At 38.2% G+C, this 17695-nt stretch overlaps 1 protein-coding gene across 1 annotated transcript in view; it reads left to right on the forward strand.

The window, feature by feature from the left end:
- COL4A3 (collagen type IV alpha 3 chain) overlaps positions 1–17695 on the forward strand; it is a gene marked incomplete at its 3' end in the record, with an annotated part of 53597 nt that overhangs the window by 16161 nt on the left and 19741 nt on the right. Inside the window, exons 6-28 of the mRNA XM_082287937.1 lie at positions 197–259; positions 964–1017; positions 1826–1852; positions 2453–2530; positions 3339–3401; positions 3890–3925; positions 4040–4081; positions 5470–5547; positions 7002–7064; positions 7323–7379; positions 8344–8388; positions 9795–9848; positions 10222–10263; positions 10964–11051; positions 11415–11450; positions 11787–11951; positions 12155–12247; positions 12988–13083; positions 13416–13486; positions 14664–14852; positions 15700–15868; positions 16761–16857; positions 17345–17445. Coding sequence (XP_082144063.1) covers positions 197–259; positions 964–1017; positions 1826–1852; positions 2453–2530; positions 3339–3401; positions 3890–3925; positions 4040–4081; positions 5470–5547; positions 7002–7064; positions 7323–7379; positions 8344–8388; positions 9795–9848; positions 10222–10263; positions 10964–11051; positions 11415–11450; positions 11787–11951; positions 12155–12247; positions 12988–13083; positions 13416–13486; positions 14664–14852; positions 15700–15868; positions 16761–16857; positions 17345–17445 — 1807 coding nt within the window. The remainder of the gene's footprint in view (positions 1–196; positions 260–963; positions 1018–1825; positions 1853–2452; positions 2531–3338; positions 3402–3889; positions 3926–4039; positions 4082–5469; positions 5548–7001; positions 7065–7322; positions 7380–8343; positions 8389–9794; positions 9849–10221; positions 10264–10963; positions 11052–11414; positions 11451–11786; positions 11952–12154; positions 12248–12987; positions 13084–13415; positions 13487–14663; positions 14853–15699; positions 15869–16760; positions 16858–17344; positions 17446–17695) is intronic.

Raw genomic sequence — 17695 nt, forward strand, 5'->3', positions numbered from 1 at the left:
ACATCAACATTGTCTCTGTCAATTGGCCTAGTGATAAAAATCTTGGCATCAGCAATTCTTACTCATTGTAATGATTTAAGAACACATTGTAATATGTCTTGTGAAACACTGCTCCAACGTAAACTCTTTCAGTGTTTCTGTAGGGCAATATGAATGTGCAAAAACAAAGCTTGTGTCAATTTCGTGCTTCTTTTAGGGTGAACCAGGAACTGTTGGTCCTCCTGGGCTCCCGGGTGTTCCAGGATGCAATGGCACAAAGGTACAAACCAAGCTGAGTGTTCTGGAGAGTGCGTTTGGCTGTGCTTGGCAATGGCCAAAAAGTGTTCTAAATTTTGCCCAATATACAACTTTGACTTGTTTTGCTTTGTGATTTTATCAGCTAGAAAAACTTGTATCATGGAACCAGAGGAAGGAAAAGTGCTACCTTTTTGTGCAAAATAAATACTTAAATAATACATGCCAATGGCCTTTGCTAAAAGATAATAACGTTTGGTATTTTGACAGATAATACTTTTTTCAGTAAATCCAGAAGACCTAATAAGTTTCATCCAACATGTCCTTTTGCTGCAATGGGTTATAAAGGAGATAGTTAATTAATTTTATTTCACTTGCAGTTGGCAATTCATAAATCCTAAAAGTAATTAAAAGAAAAGTCTTAATGTTAAGTTACAGATTTACCAGGTTTTCTTTGCTCTGTGAGCATTCTGAAAGAGGGAGTCAGAATAATGCCTACTACAGAAAATCATAGATTTCTAGTGAATCTGTAAACTAATCTGAACAGTCTAGGATAGAAGTCAAGCTGCATAAAATGGGATGATCCTCTTCTAGCAAAATACAGTGGTCATGCACTCACAGTGCATTTAGTGTGATAGCATAAAAAACTTCTTCTGTAATCACATTTGCCAAAATCAGGCCAAATAATAAACCGTAATCTGCATTAACAATCACTGTTACTACTTTCAGGGTGACCAAGGATTTCCAGGTCCTCCAGGTCGACGAGGTGCTCCAGGCCTTCCAGTAAGTGTCTGCGAAATTCACGATTGTGTGCATTCCCATCACAGTCCCTGCAGTCCCTGAAGGAGTGTAAAGCCTCATGTTAGCTCATGCTGACACCACTTGGGGTATATAGATATGCCCATTTTATTAGTATGAAAACTCTGTGATAAAGAGACATTGTCTGCATATAGGCCCTCAACTTCTTAGTTAATGACTGCATGAAATTCATTGACTGGAGTTAGCTTTCATTGGATACTCATGAAAATTTGCCACTTACATCCCTAAAGGTGTTCCAGGTATATTTAATAGATTGCAGTTTCCGTTTGTACCTAAGTATCTGTGAGAAAATAATGGGTTAATTAAGTCAATAAGAACCAGGAATTAAACCCAGAACTTCTCACTCTGGGTGCATTGCTTTAATCCTAGGATTTGGGGTTTTTTTCACTGTAGAGATGTGTTTGAAAGAGATACTTTTGAACAAATGGAAAAGGAATGCTGTCTGTCAACTTCCAGTGGCTTCAAATCTAATAACTTCTAAATATGATCTTTACCAGCTCTGCTGATTTTATTTATTTCTTCATTTAGTAAGATCAGGCTTCAAAGTTGTTCTGCTTTCACTTGTAGAGTTGTACCCCTGAGAATGACTATTTTTTAACAATATGCCCTTTCTTCTTAAATTGAAATCTGGCCCAGTAAACATGAACCTGGCTATGCACCTTTTTCAAGAAAATAAATCACCTGAAGAGCACCAAGCTTAGACAATATTTAGAATGTGTTATTTCAGCACTATTTTATTCTTCTGTTTCAATATGATTGTTCTTCTTCCTAGGGTATTGCTGGTATCAAAGGAGAGAAGGTCAGTTATTTGCATCATATTACACAAAGTATTTACTGGTTATCAACAATTTGTGTGTGTGTTTGTTGCTCCTAACCTCTCCATTCATGGGAAACAGAAGGTTTGCCTTCCAGAGGAAGCAACCACAAAGTTTGGTGCTTCCATTGTCCTAGCAGCATTCACCTCAGGTTGCAAAATGGTCTATTATTTCTTTTCCCTCAAACTACTGTTACTGCATATAATGAATTTAACACTTTCAAGCACACAAAGAACTAAGCTCCTCTCCCAAACAGTTCATGAATTCATATGGAAATCTGCAGATGCTCTAGAGAGTATTTTATAGGGATAAAAAGTAACAAAAATAAGTTGAAGACAAGGACTGTGCATGAGTAATGTAGGTATATCTGAAAAGAAGACTGCTCCTAACAGAGAACTGGAAGGCCCGCACAAGGTATATTTGGTTTAATAAAATCTTTTTTATAGTTAGAACTATCCATAGTGGACCATTTCTATCATTATGCAATTCTGATGTTAATTTCCCTACAAACTGTATTAGAGGACTTGTTGCACTACAGAGTTTACAGCATAACTTTTTATGTTTCTTTTTATTTAATTGTCCAGGGGTGCCCTGCAGAAGGATATAGCCAAGAGTATGGTGGAAAAGGTGATCCTGGATTACCAGGAATGCCTGGTCTCCAGGTAACTCAAAATTAAGACGGTGAGGTAGATATGTATAAAAATATACAGTAATATGTATAAACACATTCTATATAACACGAGTATTTATTAAAATTATTTTGCATTTTACATAATTTAAGTGTATAATTTATTTAATAAATTTATTTAAATAATTTTATTTAATTAGATATAGTATTTTTTACAATTATGTCACTGATTTCTAAACCAAAACCAGTCAGTTTTCAGGCCAGTCAGGTTGCAGGCCATCTAATCCAACTCCTAAAATTCCCATCAAAGTTAAGACTGAACAGGTTAGACCAGCTCAACTTCTAGAGTAATAACAAAGCACAGGATTGTCCATATTTCAAGAATGAACATTAACAGGGGAAGGCAAGGCTGAAATTTCTTCTGACTATTGGAATAAACAGAGAGCATTAAATTTAAAAGAAAATAAAAGTGCTTGATTTTCCATTTCTTTGAAAATTAAGCTTTAAAGTATAGGATTTATTGCACAGAATATTTGAAGGATTGAGGGCTTATTAGAGGTATTAATAGGACCATATGGATTATAAGTTCACATTTCTCAGGGGACTTACATCCTCACTTGAGTAGTTTAGTTTTAGAACAGATGTTTTCTCATGTTTCAAAACATATGCCAAATGATGAAGCAATGAGGAAGAATTATACTTCTGTGTTCTCCTGACAAAGGAAAAGGAAATTCAGAAGCAAAGCTGCTCCTCTGTTTCTTATTCAGTTCATTGAATTTAGTGTTGTGTTTCACTCATAATCTTCCCAGGAGATTTATTCCTGTTTCTTTTTCAATATGCAGGGTGCCCAGGGTGCTCAAGGATATCCTGGGGAACTTGGACCACAGGGCCCTCCAGGACCTTTAGTATGAATTTATGTCTCACTTGTTACTTTGACCTTTGATTTTCCCCGAACCCTATGGAATTGCCCAGATACAAGTACTTGACTCTCCCAGACTTATTTGAGGTCTAGACACATGTGTATGTAAAAACTATGCTTATCTGCACACATCTGATATTTTTTCAGTTGCTTTTGATTATTTTTATGCATGATAATTTCTATATTTTCAGAAGCATCCCTTGTCCATGTAGGCATAAATTTCAATTTTCAAATGACTACCCATTAATTCACTTTAAATACTAAAATGTATAACATTGAGAGATGCATATGTTTGCAACTAGACTGTGTAAACAGTCTGTCACCCACTGGTAATGACTTGTGGCTGTAAAGGTGGAAGAAAAAGTAAAAATGTGATATAAGTTCTGTGAAAATTGGGTGCTTCAAAACACCTATATCAGAGCAGAAGATTGTAATTTTTTTACCTGAGGATTTTTTTTTTTTCTTTTTTTGTAGGGCATGCCAGGGAGACCAGGACCTCCTGGACCTAAGGTAGTCTCAGATTGGTAATAAAAATGAAAACTTCTGTTACGTGTAACATAAATTAACTCATGTTGTAGGTGTTTGTAAAATAGAAAAAATAACATTTGGGAATTTTTTTTTCAGGGTCTTATGGGACTGAAAGTAATAGGAGCCAAAGGAAGAAAGGTAATTTCTTAAGAAGCTTTAAACATTTTATAAGTTTTGTTTCTGTTTTATGCATTTTCTGATATGCTGTGGTGAAATTTTGGGGAAGTACTGTGAAATGCATGTTCTCAGTATATATGTGGCAGTCTTTTGTTGAAAAATGGAAACACAGCGATCTCGAAGGTCAAAATGTTTTCACGTAAGAGTCAATGATATAAACTTCTAGGCAGAAGATTGGACACCAAAGAGAAGCCAGTAGTTAGTATTTACTAACACATAGCATTAAATTAATATGTATAATTTGTGTGGTGCTCCTGAATGCTTATCTAAGCAGATAAACACTGGTAAATATATAGCATCTGTAGTCTCACAACTTCTGTCCAATGTATTTGCAGTGTCAACCCATGTGATGCTAGAAAAACTCCCAGATTTTGAATAAAAATTGAATAACTTGTCTTTCATGTTCTTACTTTGTATTCCATATAATTGACAGGAATTACTACAAATGCCCACATTGTCTCTCAGCACCCCAGCCTGCAGCTGCAGGACCAGTGTAGTCAATCTGAATATCCTTGCAAGAAATTAGGACATCTCATAATTACGCTAATTGACCTGCACAGATTCAGCTGTGATTGGTTTTAGTGTTGTAATCACTGCCAGGAATTGCTAGGAATTTCCTGGAAAAAAATTTGTGTATGGACCTGGTTATTCATTTGCAGTAGGTCAGGTGACCATGGAACATCTTGCTTCCTTACAAAAGAGTGGCACATTCTTTGCTGTAATGCTGCAAATTCATGCAAAAGCATTCCACTGGCTTAAAATCGCTGGAAATTGTGGATATTGTTTCGCTGAGTTCCACAGGAAAGATTCACATTGGGAACTTTCCCTGTTCTGAAAGATCCTTAGTGAAAAAGTGCACTTCACCACTAATGTTGTCAGTGAAGGACACGGGAAAGCTTGTTTTGTCCATTAGCACCACGATTCTATGATCTCCTTGGAATACCCAGACTGCAGTTTGGAGGATGTCACCAAAGACAGTTCATGTAATTTACTGATTGACATAATTAAATAGAGAGAAAAATTGTAATCAAGGAGATATTTTTACTTGATTTATAGTTTAAATAGTTGTGTAACAAACAAATAGGATTAAAAATTTTAATTGTTTCTAGAAACTTTAACAGTAATCAGCATATGCATTTTTATATTGATCAGCTAGGGGAAGGTTAAATCTTTAATATATGTCTTTTTTACTGGACTATAAATAGCAGGCAAAGGGAAATGTCAACTGGATTAATGGCTGAGAGTAATGACAGAAGAATATTCACTATATCAAAAGTATAGCAGTAGTAATTTGAAATAACAAAAACACACTGTTTGTGATTTTCTCTATTTTTCTTTTTTCTTTCAAGGGTGACACTGGGTTAACTGGACCCCCTGGGCCCCCAGGAACTGTTATTGTGACGTTAACTGGACCAGACAACATGACGGTAGTAAAATTGTTAAACATCATATTCAGATACGCCAACTGACTAGGCTTTACTATGAGAGGACGTTTTCATCTTCACTGCTCTGATAACATTTCTTTTTAGTCATTCTAACATTTTTCAGACTTGTTTAATTAGATTCTAAACTCTCTTAGAGTGTCTGTGTAGAGCCAGCGTGGCTGAGGCCTGTGTGCCCACGTGCACATCTGCACATCTGCACAATGCCAATGCAATTCTTCTTGCCTACCAGTACCCCACCTGCCGTGAATCTCTGAGTACATGAAGTGTAAATTACTGCTGCTTCACCAAATCCACATGGATGTTCTGATCAAAGCCACAACTGAGTTGACCTCTGGGCCTTGTCACTGAGAATGTCAGACTCTGAGCATCCAGAGTTTCACAAAAGCTTACAACATGTTCATGTACATTTTGTATTTTGTTTTCTCATTGTTTTTACTGAAACATGAGTAATGACAGAAAGTGTTGGAAAGACAATGAATATGGAAGAAAATAGTGTGATTCAGCTTTCTTTTTAAGTATTACGTTGTGAATTAAAATTCTTGCAATGTATCCTTATATAGAAATTAAGTAGCAGGAGTTGATATAATTTTAAGTATTCACTTAATAACAGGACAAGTCTTTAACCTGTTCTTGTTTCTGTTTTACTTATGTAATTTGCATCTAATCTATGGAGTCATCCAAAGTCTCTCTCCATTATGTGCTAAAATAAAAGTGAGTTTTGCATCAAGACTGTATTGAGGAGGGAAGAGAAAGATCGCAGAAGCAAGGTTCAGCTTTTAGGCACACCACCTCTCCCTGTTTAAATCAAATAAGGCCACATGGAGTACTTCCCAGCCACAGCTGTGGTGGCTTATCATGACAGAATGGCAATTTTTCAGAGACATTGAGCATTAAGGTTTAGAAACCTCTCAACACTCCTTACATAAATAGTTTGGAGCATGACTCTAACCAGGTAATAATTAGACAGTCCATAAAATTCGGCTTTACAGTGACCTTAGGATGTGGCCCGATGGTGTGCACAGTAGTGTAATCTTGCACCCACGGAGACAAGGATGCTGTAGGTAGCCACAGCATTTACGTTTTGGAAGTAACTCTAGCTCCAGTGAAACAATTAAGGTTTATTTGGGCTTTTTGCTTGTTTCTTGTTGCCATTTGTGGCGCTATTTACTGAGGTCCCTTTGCATGCAGTCACAGGTAGGTTGTTTTGACCTAGCTCTATTCTGAAATGTGCAGAAACAGTTTCCTTTTCAAACATCATAGACTTAGGCAGGAGCATTGATACAAGGTTTCTGTTTCTTAATCATTTGAGTAGAACTGTCTCTGCTCAAAGAATCTTGCTGGTGACATATGGATTTCCTCTTTGTAGAACCAGACTGTCATGGTAAGCATAGAAAAATCCAAGGTACCACAGTAAGCTCTTCTTTTCTGTGTAATAGGACTTGAAAGGAGAAAAAGGAGAAAAAGGATCAAGAGGACCCCCAGGGCCAATGGGGTTTACAGTAAGTGGCCAGAAGTAAATTCCTTAAATCCAGATGTTCAGGCAATATCACCTAGTACCTGTTACTCTTTACAGCCCAGTATTTACACTAATTATTTCAACCTTTAATGACAAGAATGTAACTAATGAATAGAATAAAATACCTATTAATAGCATTCCAACTGTATTTTTTTAAAAGATAAAAAATTATAAAATATATATTTAACTTAGAAAATGTGAGTTTCAAAATATGAGTATCCTCAATGTGCTTTTGTTACAGGGGCCAGTTGGTGATTCTCAGAGTGAAAAGGGTGACCGAGGAGAACCAGGAGCACAGGTATGTGCAAACAGTTGAATACACATGTGTTAGTCCTTTCTGGAAAGCAGTTTTGAACTAGTGTTGCTGTCCAGTTTTTGCCTCACTGCTACTTGGAGCAAATTTGCTTAGATTCAAAAACTCTTTCTGCAGTAAACTAGACAAGAGCTGGAAGTCAAGTGACTTAAATGAGTACTTTGAGTGAAGGTCAGTTGCTTGTGTGTATGCTTCCATTTTTTTTGCTATAAAGGCTCTGCTGTTGAACTTAGTAAAAAAGTGCTCTGCTATACATGTACTAGCTTTATAATGCAAGGGTATAAGTAGAAGAGAAAACACTGGGTTTACTTGAGGCAGCAGATTTAAATTAGTATGTTCAACCAGCAGCTGTGTGGAGACATGAAGAAAAGTTGCCTAAGAGTTATTCCATTAATAGCATAGTATATGAAAAAATAATACGTTTATTTTAAAAAGTATACATATTAAAATGCAATTTACCTGATTATATCTTTTTTTGGAAGATAATTAATGGAAAGCTATTACTTTTATTCAAATGCCCTTCAACTTGAAGAGAAATTACTTAATGAAAAGGAGTAGGGAGTGCACTTCAAAGGTATCTGAAGCAGGGCAGTAGATGGAAAAGTGAAAACAGAAGGAAGAAGCATGTTTTGTCATTTGTCTTGTTTCTGCAAGAGCCTGATTTTTCACCAAGCTTTCTGTACTTGCCTGGCACTTTGTACTGGTGAAGTCTGGCAGAAGTAATCCTCCACAGGAGGAGGAATGTCAATGGAATATCTTACCACCTGTTTTGTAGAGTTTTATGAACTCTAGTTGTGATTAATGAATACTTTAAAATAACCTTAATGGCTTTTTACAGTTTACACAGTTTACAGTTACACAGTTTACAGCATCGAATTGCTATGCTCTTTGAATGCAATATCCCAAATTTTAGGGTTTTTTTATTTTATTTTACATTTTTCCTTTGTAGGGCAAACCTGGAAAAGAAGGTGCCCCAGGTCCACCTGGCTTACCGGTAATGAAGGAAGCCTTCTAAATGTTTTCTAAGTAGTAGTCATCTGTTTATGACAATTCTATCTTCCTGTCACTGCTTTCTCTCATTGTGGAAAGTGTTTGAAAAGTTGATTTGCATACACTGAAACATTTCCTTCACACAGCTGGCCTTGGAACATACCATGTTCTTGTAGATTTATGTGCCGGAGACAGATGCTCAGGTCATAGATGCTATTGCTTCTATGTCAAATAAAGACCTGTTGCTTGCTGCTGACTGTCTAATGAGTTTGAGACACACTCCAAGTTAAGCAAAATTAATTCTACTGAGTTTTTTTCTGGTTAGTCACATGAAATTTTTGCAAAAGAGTTATACCTTCCCTTTAACGTAAATTGAGAAGAGAAATTAATGGTTTTTAGTCACTAGAATCAGAGACACTGTTTTACGAAGGAAAGTTATTGCCAGGGTCATGGCTGTCTTGGCGTGAAACAAGATGACTGATAGCTATTAAACTGTCATTTTGTCAACATATAGTTCTTAAAATATGCCATTTTAGAAGTAAAATTGTCTCATTTGTGTACTAATATAAAAGCTGATGTTGTTCAAATGTATTTTCAATGGGTTAAATATCAGTTCTTTTATTTACTTCACCTCTACTTTAACAACATCATTAGAGTAGCAGTGACCTTATAAACATCTTACCAAAATTCTTACTGCCAGAATAGCCCATTGCACATGTATCTTACTATAACATCATCTTTTTCATGCTAAAATGACCTTCACAGGCAGTCTAAACACATTCCAGTCTGACAAAGAGCACTGAATGACAGACCACAAAGCTCTACTGCCTCAGCTAACAGAAAGAAAACTTTCTGTCATGACAAAGGCATGTCATTGCTCTGTTCCCATTTCAGTTTTACTCACTAGCAGTGCATTCAACTGCATGAGTCTCCAAGAAGTCCCTCTCCCTTGCCTGTATTCACTTGCAGAAAGCCTTAGTCTGCACTGTTTTCCATCCTGGTGCTGCTGACACCTCTTGAGAGCAGCACCATCCCGCAGACTGACTTGAGTTCTGGGGGAGGGTGTTGAATGTGAGAGTCTCATACCGTGTTCAGTTTCTCCCCTTCACAAATAGTTTGCAGAGGGAGAAACAAATCAGCGACTTCTACATTTGTGCCATTCAGAGCAGCTCCCCTCTGGGACTGTTGGAGTGTGCCATAAGAGAGGCAGGTTTGGATGGGACACCTGCAGCTTTTCGTACAGGCATGGAGCTGTACCTCAAACTGGGTCTTTCACGGCAGTTTCTTCCCCTGAGCAAGTTGCATTCACTTTGCCATCACCATGAAAGACTAAAGCTTTTACATTTTAGGTCTTGCTAATGTCAGTGCTAGAAGTTTAATCCTCATAAAATTGTGTACTGTCACCTGCAGGGCCAAAAGGGTGAACAGGGCAGGCCAGGACTGGCTGGAAGGCGAGGAGCTAAGGTATTGTGCAATGGTTTTTTTATCGCTTTTGAGGATGAGGATAAGGTATGTTTGGGGGTTATTATATAATTTTATGTATCACTGTGTTTCACTTGGCCTGAGAGATGACAAATAAGGATATCATGGAATAGGGAAAGGATCAGCTAAAACAAACCATGTGTTTGAACTGGTGTCTGTCTATGTCTGCTGATGACTTCCTGTAGTTTTTGGTGTATGCAGCTGAATGGTTGTGTAAGGAACAGAGACAGGAAGAACTGGTCAGGAGCAGAAGTTTTTCTTCAATGTTTTGAGCAATGTACCAAAGTAACAGTGGGTAAATGTCATTACACATATTGTTTTTAATGAACAAACCTATCTCTGTCCTCTGATGAAGGGCATGAAAGGAAACACTGGTCCACCTGGAGCTCGTGGTCGAGTAAGTGTAAATTATTTCATACATCATTTTTCTAAACCATTAGAATAATCCAAACTGTCTGCATGAGCCAGTAATGGATGTCCTGTGATGCTGTAATCAAGCATGGCTTTCACAAAGTACTGATACTGCTGGGATTCTCACACAGGTGATATCTTCCTTCATATGGAATTGGATACAGGATCTGTGCCTGGTTAGACCTCACTCAGATGAAGCAATTTTGGCAGGAGATTCGACTGTCAAAGAACAGTTACAAAAATTCATAGGAGTTAGTATTTAAACCAATTTCTGATCACTTCCAGAACAGGTGGCATTCATTTTAAAATCCTAAGAAGACTTTTTAAAGAAAGCAAGAGTTGCTATGAGTACAATTTCCCTGTCTAGTCATGCTGTTTCCCTAGTGGCTTTCCTAAAGGCCCCATGTGCATCTAATGGAAACCTTTGGCCTAAATTGTTCAAAAGAAATAGCTTTGTAAAAAGCTGAAGTGTTTGTGATATTGACAGAGTACTAAAAAGACACTGCTTCTAATAACAATTATTTTGTCATTTCTGGTTGCTTGTAATTAGTAAGGTCTTGTGGGCTCAGAACATCAGAATTATGAATGAGATCAAAACACTTCTTTAATCAAATGTTCAGCGTGAGGTACTGTGCTTCTCTCTTCATTCTTGCAACTCTTTATTTTTTCACCATCTTTCTCTTGAGATGGAGTATTATGATTATGTGGTTGGTGAAAAAGGGGATGAAGGACCCCCCGGACCTCCAGGACCAAAAGGTCAACATGGCATGCCTGGTGAGTGGGACATCAAAACTACAATTTTGTTGCAAGAACAGTCCACTCAAAGGGCTTATTGCAGACTACATTTTAAGCAAACTTCTTCTGCCTTTACCAGAATATTTCCTGAACTCACATATAGTTGCTAACTTGAAAGGTAGCCTGAGACTTTGATTTATAGCAGTATTTCCCCTTTAAAATAATTGTCAATATGCAACAGTTGCATGAGTGGTAGGTGCCCACTCAGGCAAAACCAAGTTCATATTTTAACTTTTAAGCTTAAAATGCGAAAGATCAAAGTTTGTATTCAATGGTATTGAATAGTGACTTCGCAGAGTATAGAGTGGTTTACCTCAAGCTTTTAATATCTTGATTTTGCAGGACCACAGGGTCCTCCCGGAGCTGCCGGTAGACCAGGTATGTGCAGTAATCCAGTTCCAATAATAAAGTACATTGTTCTTCCTGTCTGTTACACTGAATGAGCTTTGTGAAATGTTAATTTCAGATGACTTTAAAAATCTCTTTAAGTGGTAAAAAATTGTCACCCAAGAGCTTTGATGGGTCTAATACTTAGGTTAAAGATCATTTTTAAATGTCTAGATTCTCACTGTGATTAATAAATTTCAAGATAAAAAAGATTTGTGGGATTAACTTGGTGTGATTGTCGGTCACTCATCCTATTGAGTACTTACTTTGCTTTGGAATTCCATTTCTTCTTTAACTCTGTTTTTGTATTTTTTCCCCTTTGGTTAGGTGTGTCAAGACCTGGTCTGAGAGGTCCCCCAGGATTTCCTGGGCCAAAAGGAGCTAAAGGAGAGAAAGGACAAGCTGGCTTGTGTATTGTAGGCCCTCCAGGACTGCCTGGTATTACTGGCAGGCCTGGTTCTATTGGATTACCAGGCCCTCCAGGAGAACCAGGTACTTCTAGTTGCAGGTGTTACGGATTTTTCCAAGTAGCTCTCTCTTTTAAGTGAATTGTTGAATATCTCAAGTTGGAAGGGACCTATAAGGATCAGAATACTGTCTCCAGCTCATCCCTGCAACTTTTTTCTCTCTTAGCAAGTGGAGAATTGTGTGAATAATCTGCTGATGTAATGGTTTCATGATCATTTCATTAACAGGTAGAGTAATATTTGGAACTGGCCTACCAGGACTTCCTGGAGAGCCAGGGTGTACAGGACCTCCGGGACCTCCAGGAGATACTGGCATGAAAGGTCGGTTTCAAGTAACTGTCTCTCAGAAGTAGATGGTGCAATCCAGTAATCTTCATGGATCATCATTATATATTTTTTTTAATTTAATTTACCTCAAGTCATTTGCTGAGTTCAGAGTTTTAAGAACATTCATTAGGAATAGCAAGATGTCATCCTCCCCTTACATCAACTGAAAGAGTGCTGCGCGTGTCAGTGCAGTACACCAATGGTACAGAGCTGTGGCAGGGTGTAGACCTTCGCTGGAACAAACAGTTCCTACAGATTGGTAGGGCCTGTACGCTCCTGTTGTTATGTTCATGCTGACAGTTGGTCTCTGAAAGAAGCAGCAACTTCCACCCACAGGAGCTGCTGAATCTCTTTGCCCTTTGCTTGTCATTACAATGACCCTGAGTGTTATGGAGCTCTGTTAGTTTGAAGTGTATGTCCCTTTCTTCTTTTGAGAGAATTTGGCTTATCAGTAGAGTGCCTGTATCCAAATTGTTTGCTAAAATTTGACTTGAAAAAAATCAAGAGATCTAAACCAAATGTTTCTGTCCTTTCAATTAACTGTAGTCAGTTCTGATTGACTGACTGACCACGGGTAGTTTATTACTGTGTTGGAAGTGATCTTCCAACAAAATTAAGGCCATGATTCTACCACTCCTGGCCAAAAGGTGTTAGCTATAACAAACTAGGTAGCACATTAGTTAAGCTTGAAAATTACTTGCTGTGGAGCAACTCACGATTTATTTTCATTCTAGGTGATGATGCTCTTGTGTGTACTGATTGCAGCTATATTTCGGGAATACCTGGTCTTCCTGGTTCTCCTGGGCCTCGTGGTCAGGATGGCATGCCTGGTAAATTGTCTTGTTCGTAATAGGATAGTAGGAGTGTAAATGATTTTGCTTCTAGCATGACAATCATGTGTGGGCATTTGTGCAGCCTGCAGTCCTTGAACTAGCCCTGAGGTGATGATGAGTGTGAGAGCCTGGTGCAGTTCCCTCTGCTGATAGGAGCACAAGCCCTAAAGGACCTGAGCTCAGAGTGCTGATAGGCTTAGGTGCAGCCTAAAGCCAGCTCAGTCTATGATGATGTAGTCAAATGAATGCTGGGTGCAGTTATTGGAGCTTGTTAAAATCCATGTCCTTGTTTTCATTTTTCTTTAAAAAATATACTGTTTCTTTTGCAGGTAGAGAAGGAACAACAGGTCCAAAAGGTTCTCCAGGTTCTCCAGGAGCACCAGGGTTTCCAGGGGCTCAAGTAAGACTGGTTTTTCAGATTAACATTCAGATCCCACAAGAATTATTTCAGAGAAACCTCATGGCTAGTGTTACATGCAGTGTTATACTGGGTGATCTCAACAGGTTTTTTCCTGTAGTAATGGGTGTGTCTGCATGGGAGGCAAGGCAGAGAATGTGATGTATGGTTCACACAGCTCTACATGAGCCTGGTTGCTCAGTGCAGCAAGTTGGCCCAGGCAGTGAGGCAGGTGTGGTTAACCCATGCTGCATTTCATTTCATGGTGCTGAGACTGCTTGTTCTGTCTGGTATGGGTAGTCTGTAGTTAACCTTTTGTTCCTTTATGTAATTCAATAATCATGGCAGTGGCTGTAAAGCATATATGAATTTTTGTGTGCTGTGATCTTTTTCAGACTTCTGACTTCTCTTGTTTCCAGCATACTCAGGAATTGCTAAAGCCCCAGCTGTGCAGAGAAACTTGCTTCTCATAATACACTCTTCAGGGGTGCGAAGGACAGTCCTTCCTGGGAAATGTTATGAAGAGGGAAGGCTGCCACCTGCTGCCACACACATGCCATTTGGTTGTTCTAACTTGTGCCTGTAGTAGTAATTCTTTATGGGAAAGTACAGCCAGTGCTATCCAATTAAAAAAATCGTGCACAAGTATTTGTTGTGGTGGTTGCTGTACAGATGCAGAATGAGTCTGCTAACAGGCTTTGCCAGGAGATGCCTAAGAGTTCATGAGCCCAAGATAACTAGAGCTCAGTGTGCTTTCAGCTTGTACTAGTTTTGGGATAGTATACCCACTTTATAACCTGTGGGGGAGAAAAGGGATAGCGAAGTTAAGTATGAACAGAGCCAGCTATGGCACTTAGAGTGTCCCTGGGGAGATATTCCCATGTGGAGGAGAAATCTCTAACTAGGTCTTAAAGTCCTTCTTTTTGTGCCATGGTCTTACCCATTAAATTATGCTACATTACTCCTGCTTGTAGTAGCATAGTCATGTCAAAAGATGTAAAGGCAGGAGAAAAAGAAAAAAAAATCAAAACCCTGTTTCATTGAAGTGTGCCATTGCAGAGAATAAAGGTGAGAATAAGAAGAACCCCTCTGAGGTATTTAATTAAAAAAAAAAAAAAGAAAACTTGAAAACAGATGACATATATCTAGCACTGAAATTCTTTTGATAATTCTATTCTAGGGACCTCCAGGTTTTAGAGGAGATCAAGGAAGTAAAGGATCAAAAGGTGAGCCAGGATATGTACATCCAGAAGGGCCAAAAGGTGAGCAAGGAGATCCAGGAGTCAGGGGAGACAAAGGAAGAAAAGGTTCAAGTGGATTTCTGGGAAGACCTGGCTCTAAAGGATCCAAGGGTTCTAAAGGTGAAGAGGTGGGTATGCACTGTTTGCAATTAATATGGAAGTCATGGAAACCTAAGTCAGTATTTTATCTTTTACAACAATCTGTTTAATCTATGCAGTTATTTCAATTGGATATCCCCTACCTGACTGAGAGTACTGTCCTCAACTATAACCACCAATATGCATGAAAGAATGAGAGGAAATACTCTGATGTAATACCAGAGAGAGATGAGGCCAGAGTAGGTACACATTGCTGAAAAACCTCAGCAGGATAGTGAGGTGTTAGTTTGGATATTTATACTGACTGGAGCATTATGTTGGATTTCTATGATGGATAAGATCTTTTTTAAAAATATTTTCCTGACTACTTATAATGCTTAATAATTCAGTCTTTAAGGGTTAATCTTCAGTGAGGACTGACCATAAAAATAGAATCATTAGAGCAGAGCTCAGCAGAAACAAAAACTAACAATTATTGTTGTGTTATGTTGGCTGAGAAACTGTTAACATGATTCAGATACAACTGTCTCTAAGCCTGACTCCACAGTATTCAAGGAGAATCAGAGCTGAGGTGGGTTTGGTTTTTTGCCAAATGTGTTTTAAAACAGAAGACAAGTGTACAGTGCAACAACATAGTGATTGGAAAAAATCAGGCAATTGTATTTATTTGTACTGTTTCCTCTGTCTTCGTAACCATTGATATTCAAATTTATATTCATTTAATTACATGTAAACCAGAGGAAAACTTTTCTCTTAAATTATCAGAGCTACTCTGTTATTGAAATAATACAAAATTATAGTCAGAGAAATGGGTATTTTGTTAAGAAAGCTGGTGTGGAAATCAAGTAATGCTTGGTATACACGTGTAATCACTAGGGATTGGCTGGATCAAAAGGAGATCGAGGACTACCTGGATTGCCTGGTAGACTTGGGCTTCCTGGAGAAATGGGGCTTCCTGGACTGCCAGGGTATGGACCACAAGGAGTAAGAGGTTTTAAAGGCTCTAAAGGAATACCTGGACCACCTGGATTACCTGGAGAAGCTGGTTTGTAACTTAGCTATTTTACTGTGTTTTACCTATGTTAAAGAGTACTTGATTAAAATTGCAGAGATAGATTGAAGTCAAAGACATAATTTATGAAACATGGCAAACCTCTCCTTGCCATGGAATTTCCACAGCGTTGTCCCAGCTTTGGTCCCTCCGAAGACAATAGCAAAAGTCTTAGGGTCATTAGATAATTGAGGTTGGAAGGGACTTTGTGCATGAAGAGGGGGATGAAGTAAAGCTCAGCACAGAGACATCTATGAAATCAGACCAAGTTACTCAAGGCATTATCCAGTTGGTCCTTGAAAACCACCAAGGACAAAGACAGCACACTGTCTCTGGGCAACGTTTGCAGTGCTTGACTGTCCTCACTGTGGAAACAGAAGGTATTCAAATATGCATCCAGTCATCATCGTTAGTGTAAACTAAGTCAGCAGGGTTAAATATGAAGGGCATCATAATTTTTGAGTGCTGGAAACGTAACAGTGTAGGTCTTTACAAGCAAGCATAATCTGGAAGAACTCACCTGAATGGCAGATACAGTCAAGGTTGCTTAAAAATAATGCCCATTGAGTCTTTACGATATGGAGTTGCAGATTTAAGCATTTCTCAGTTGCATCATTTTCCTGGTGACTTTTTCCTTCCTTTTCTGGGTCTTTACTAGACTGCAGGAGAGCTGAGAGGAAGACTGCAGGTGTTGATAAAATGATTTTACTTAATGAAGCCAGGATGTGAAGGCTTTTCAAAGTCTGTTGGAGTTTCAGAAACATGGAAACTGTAGAAGACTACATTTTTAGCCAAGGAGATTGATCACTAATATTTTTGAATGCTTGAGATTACACATTGCCCAATTATATGCCCTTGTAATATTTTATTATATATTTGCTGAAAGGTCTGAAAGGAGAGACCAGTAGGGCAACTCCATTACCTGCATTGCCAGGACCTCAAGGACCACATGGTTTACCTGGGCCCCCAGGAGTGCCTGGTGAGTACTGCACTAAATCAGTAAAACAGTTAAAATCAGAGATTGGTTAACAGTCAGGTTAACTGCAAGGCATCTTTACAGAACAATAGTCCTTAAAACTGTCCTGAACAGCACAGGAAGTTTTTTGACAGCTTTATGGTAGCTCTGTTCTTATAGTTGCTTCTGTTTCAATCCTCATGCCTATAATGTGTGTTTTTAACCTCTCAAGAAATGGAAAATTTGTGTCTGCATGTAGCTGTTTCTAGGAGTCTGGAATTTGGCCAGGTTACATAAAAACTTAACTCACAGACTCATCCATGCTTTGGTACTGTGAATGCAATTAGCATTTTAACTGCGAAAACCTGCAGCGAAGGAGAAATAATGTCTAAATTGTAATGTAATCTACACTTGTGTCCTTATTAATAATGATAAACTCTAACACACCTAATCTTAAAAGCTGATGTTCTGTGGTAAGAAAATTCACAGTTTACTTATTTTGTTTGTACAGGTAGGGTTGGAGCAAGAGGTCAGCCAGGTGATCCAGGACATTCAGGACCAACAGGTGACACAGGCTTTCCAGGACTTGGGTTTCCTGGAAACCCAGGTCCAAAAGGTAAAATACTGGTTTTGATCTTCTTTTAAAATAAAGCAAAACAAACAAACAAACAATCTCTTTTTTTTTTTAAGTACACCTTAAAATAATTAGCAAGTTAAAAAAATAAATCAATGAACAGACAGATAAATATTTTTAGCAGTCTTGTAATTTACTGCCTTAAATCTTAGAAATTCCAAGTTTGAAATATTTTGAAGTATTTCAGAGTATCAAGTATCAAAGCTGACAGTAGGGAAATATTTTAAAAGAC

This window comes from Coloeus monedula (assembly GCF_965178545.1).
Source record: "Coloeus monedula genome assembly, chromosome: 10".
Taxonomy (NCBI): Eukaryota; Metazoa; Chordata; class Aves; order Passeriformes; family Corvidae; genus Coloeus; species Coloeus monedula.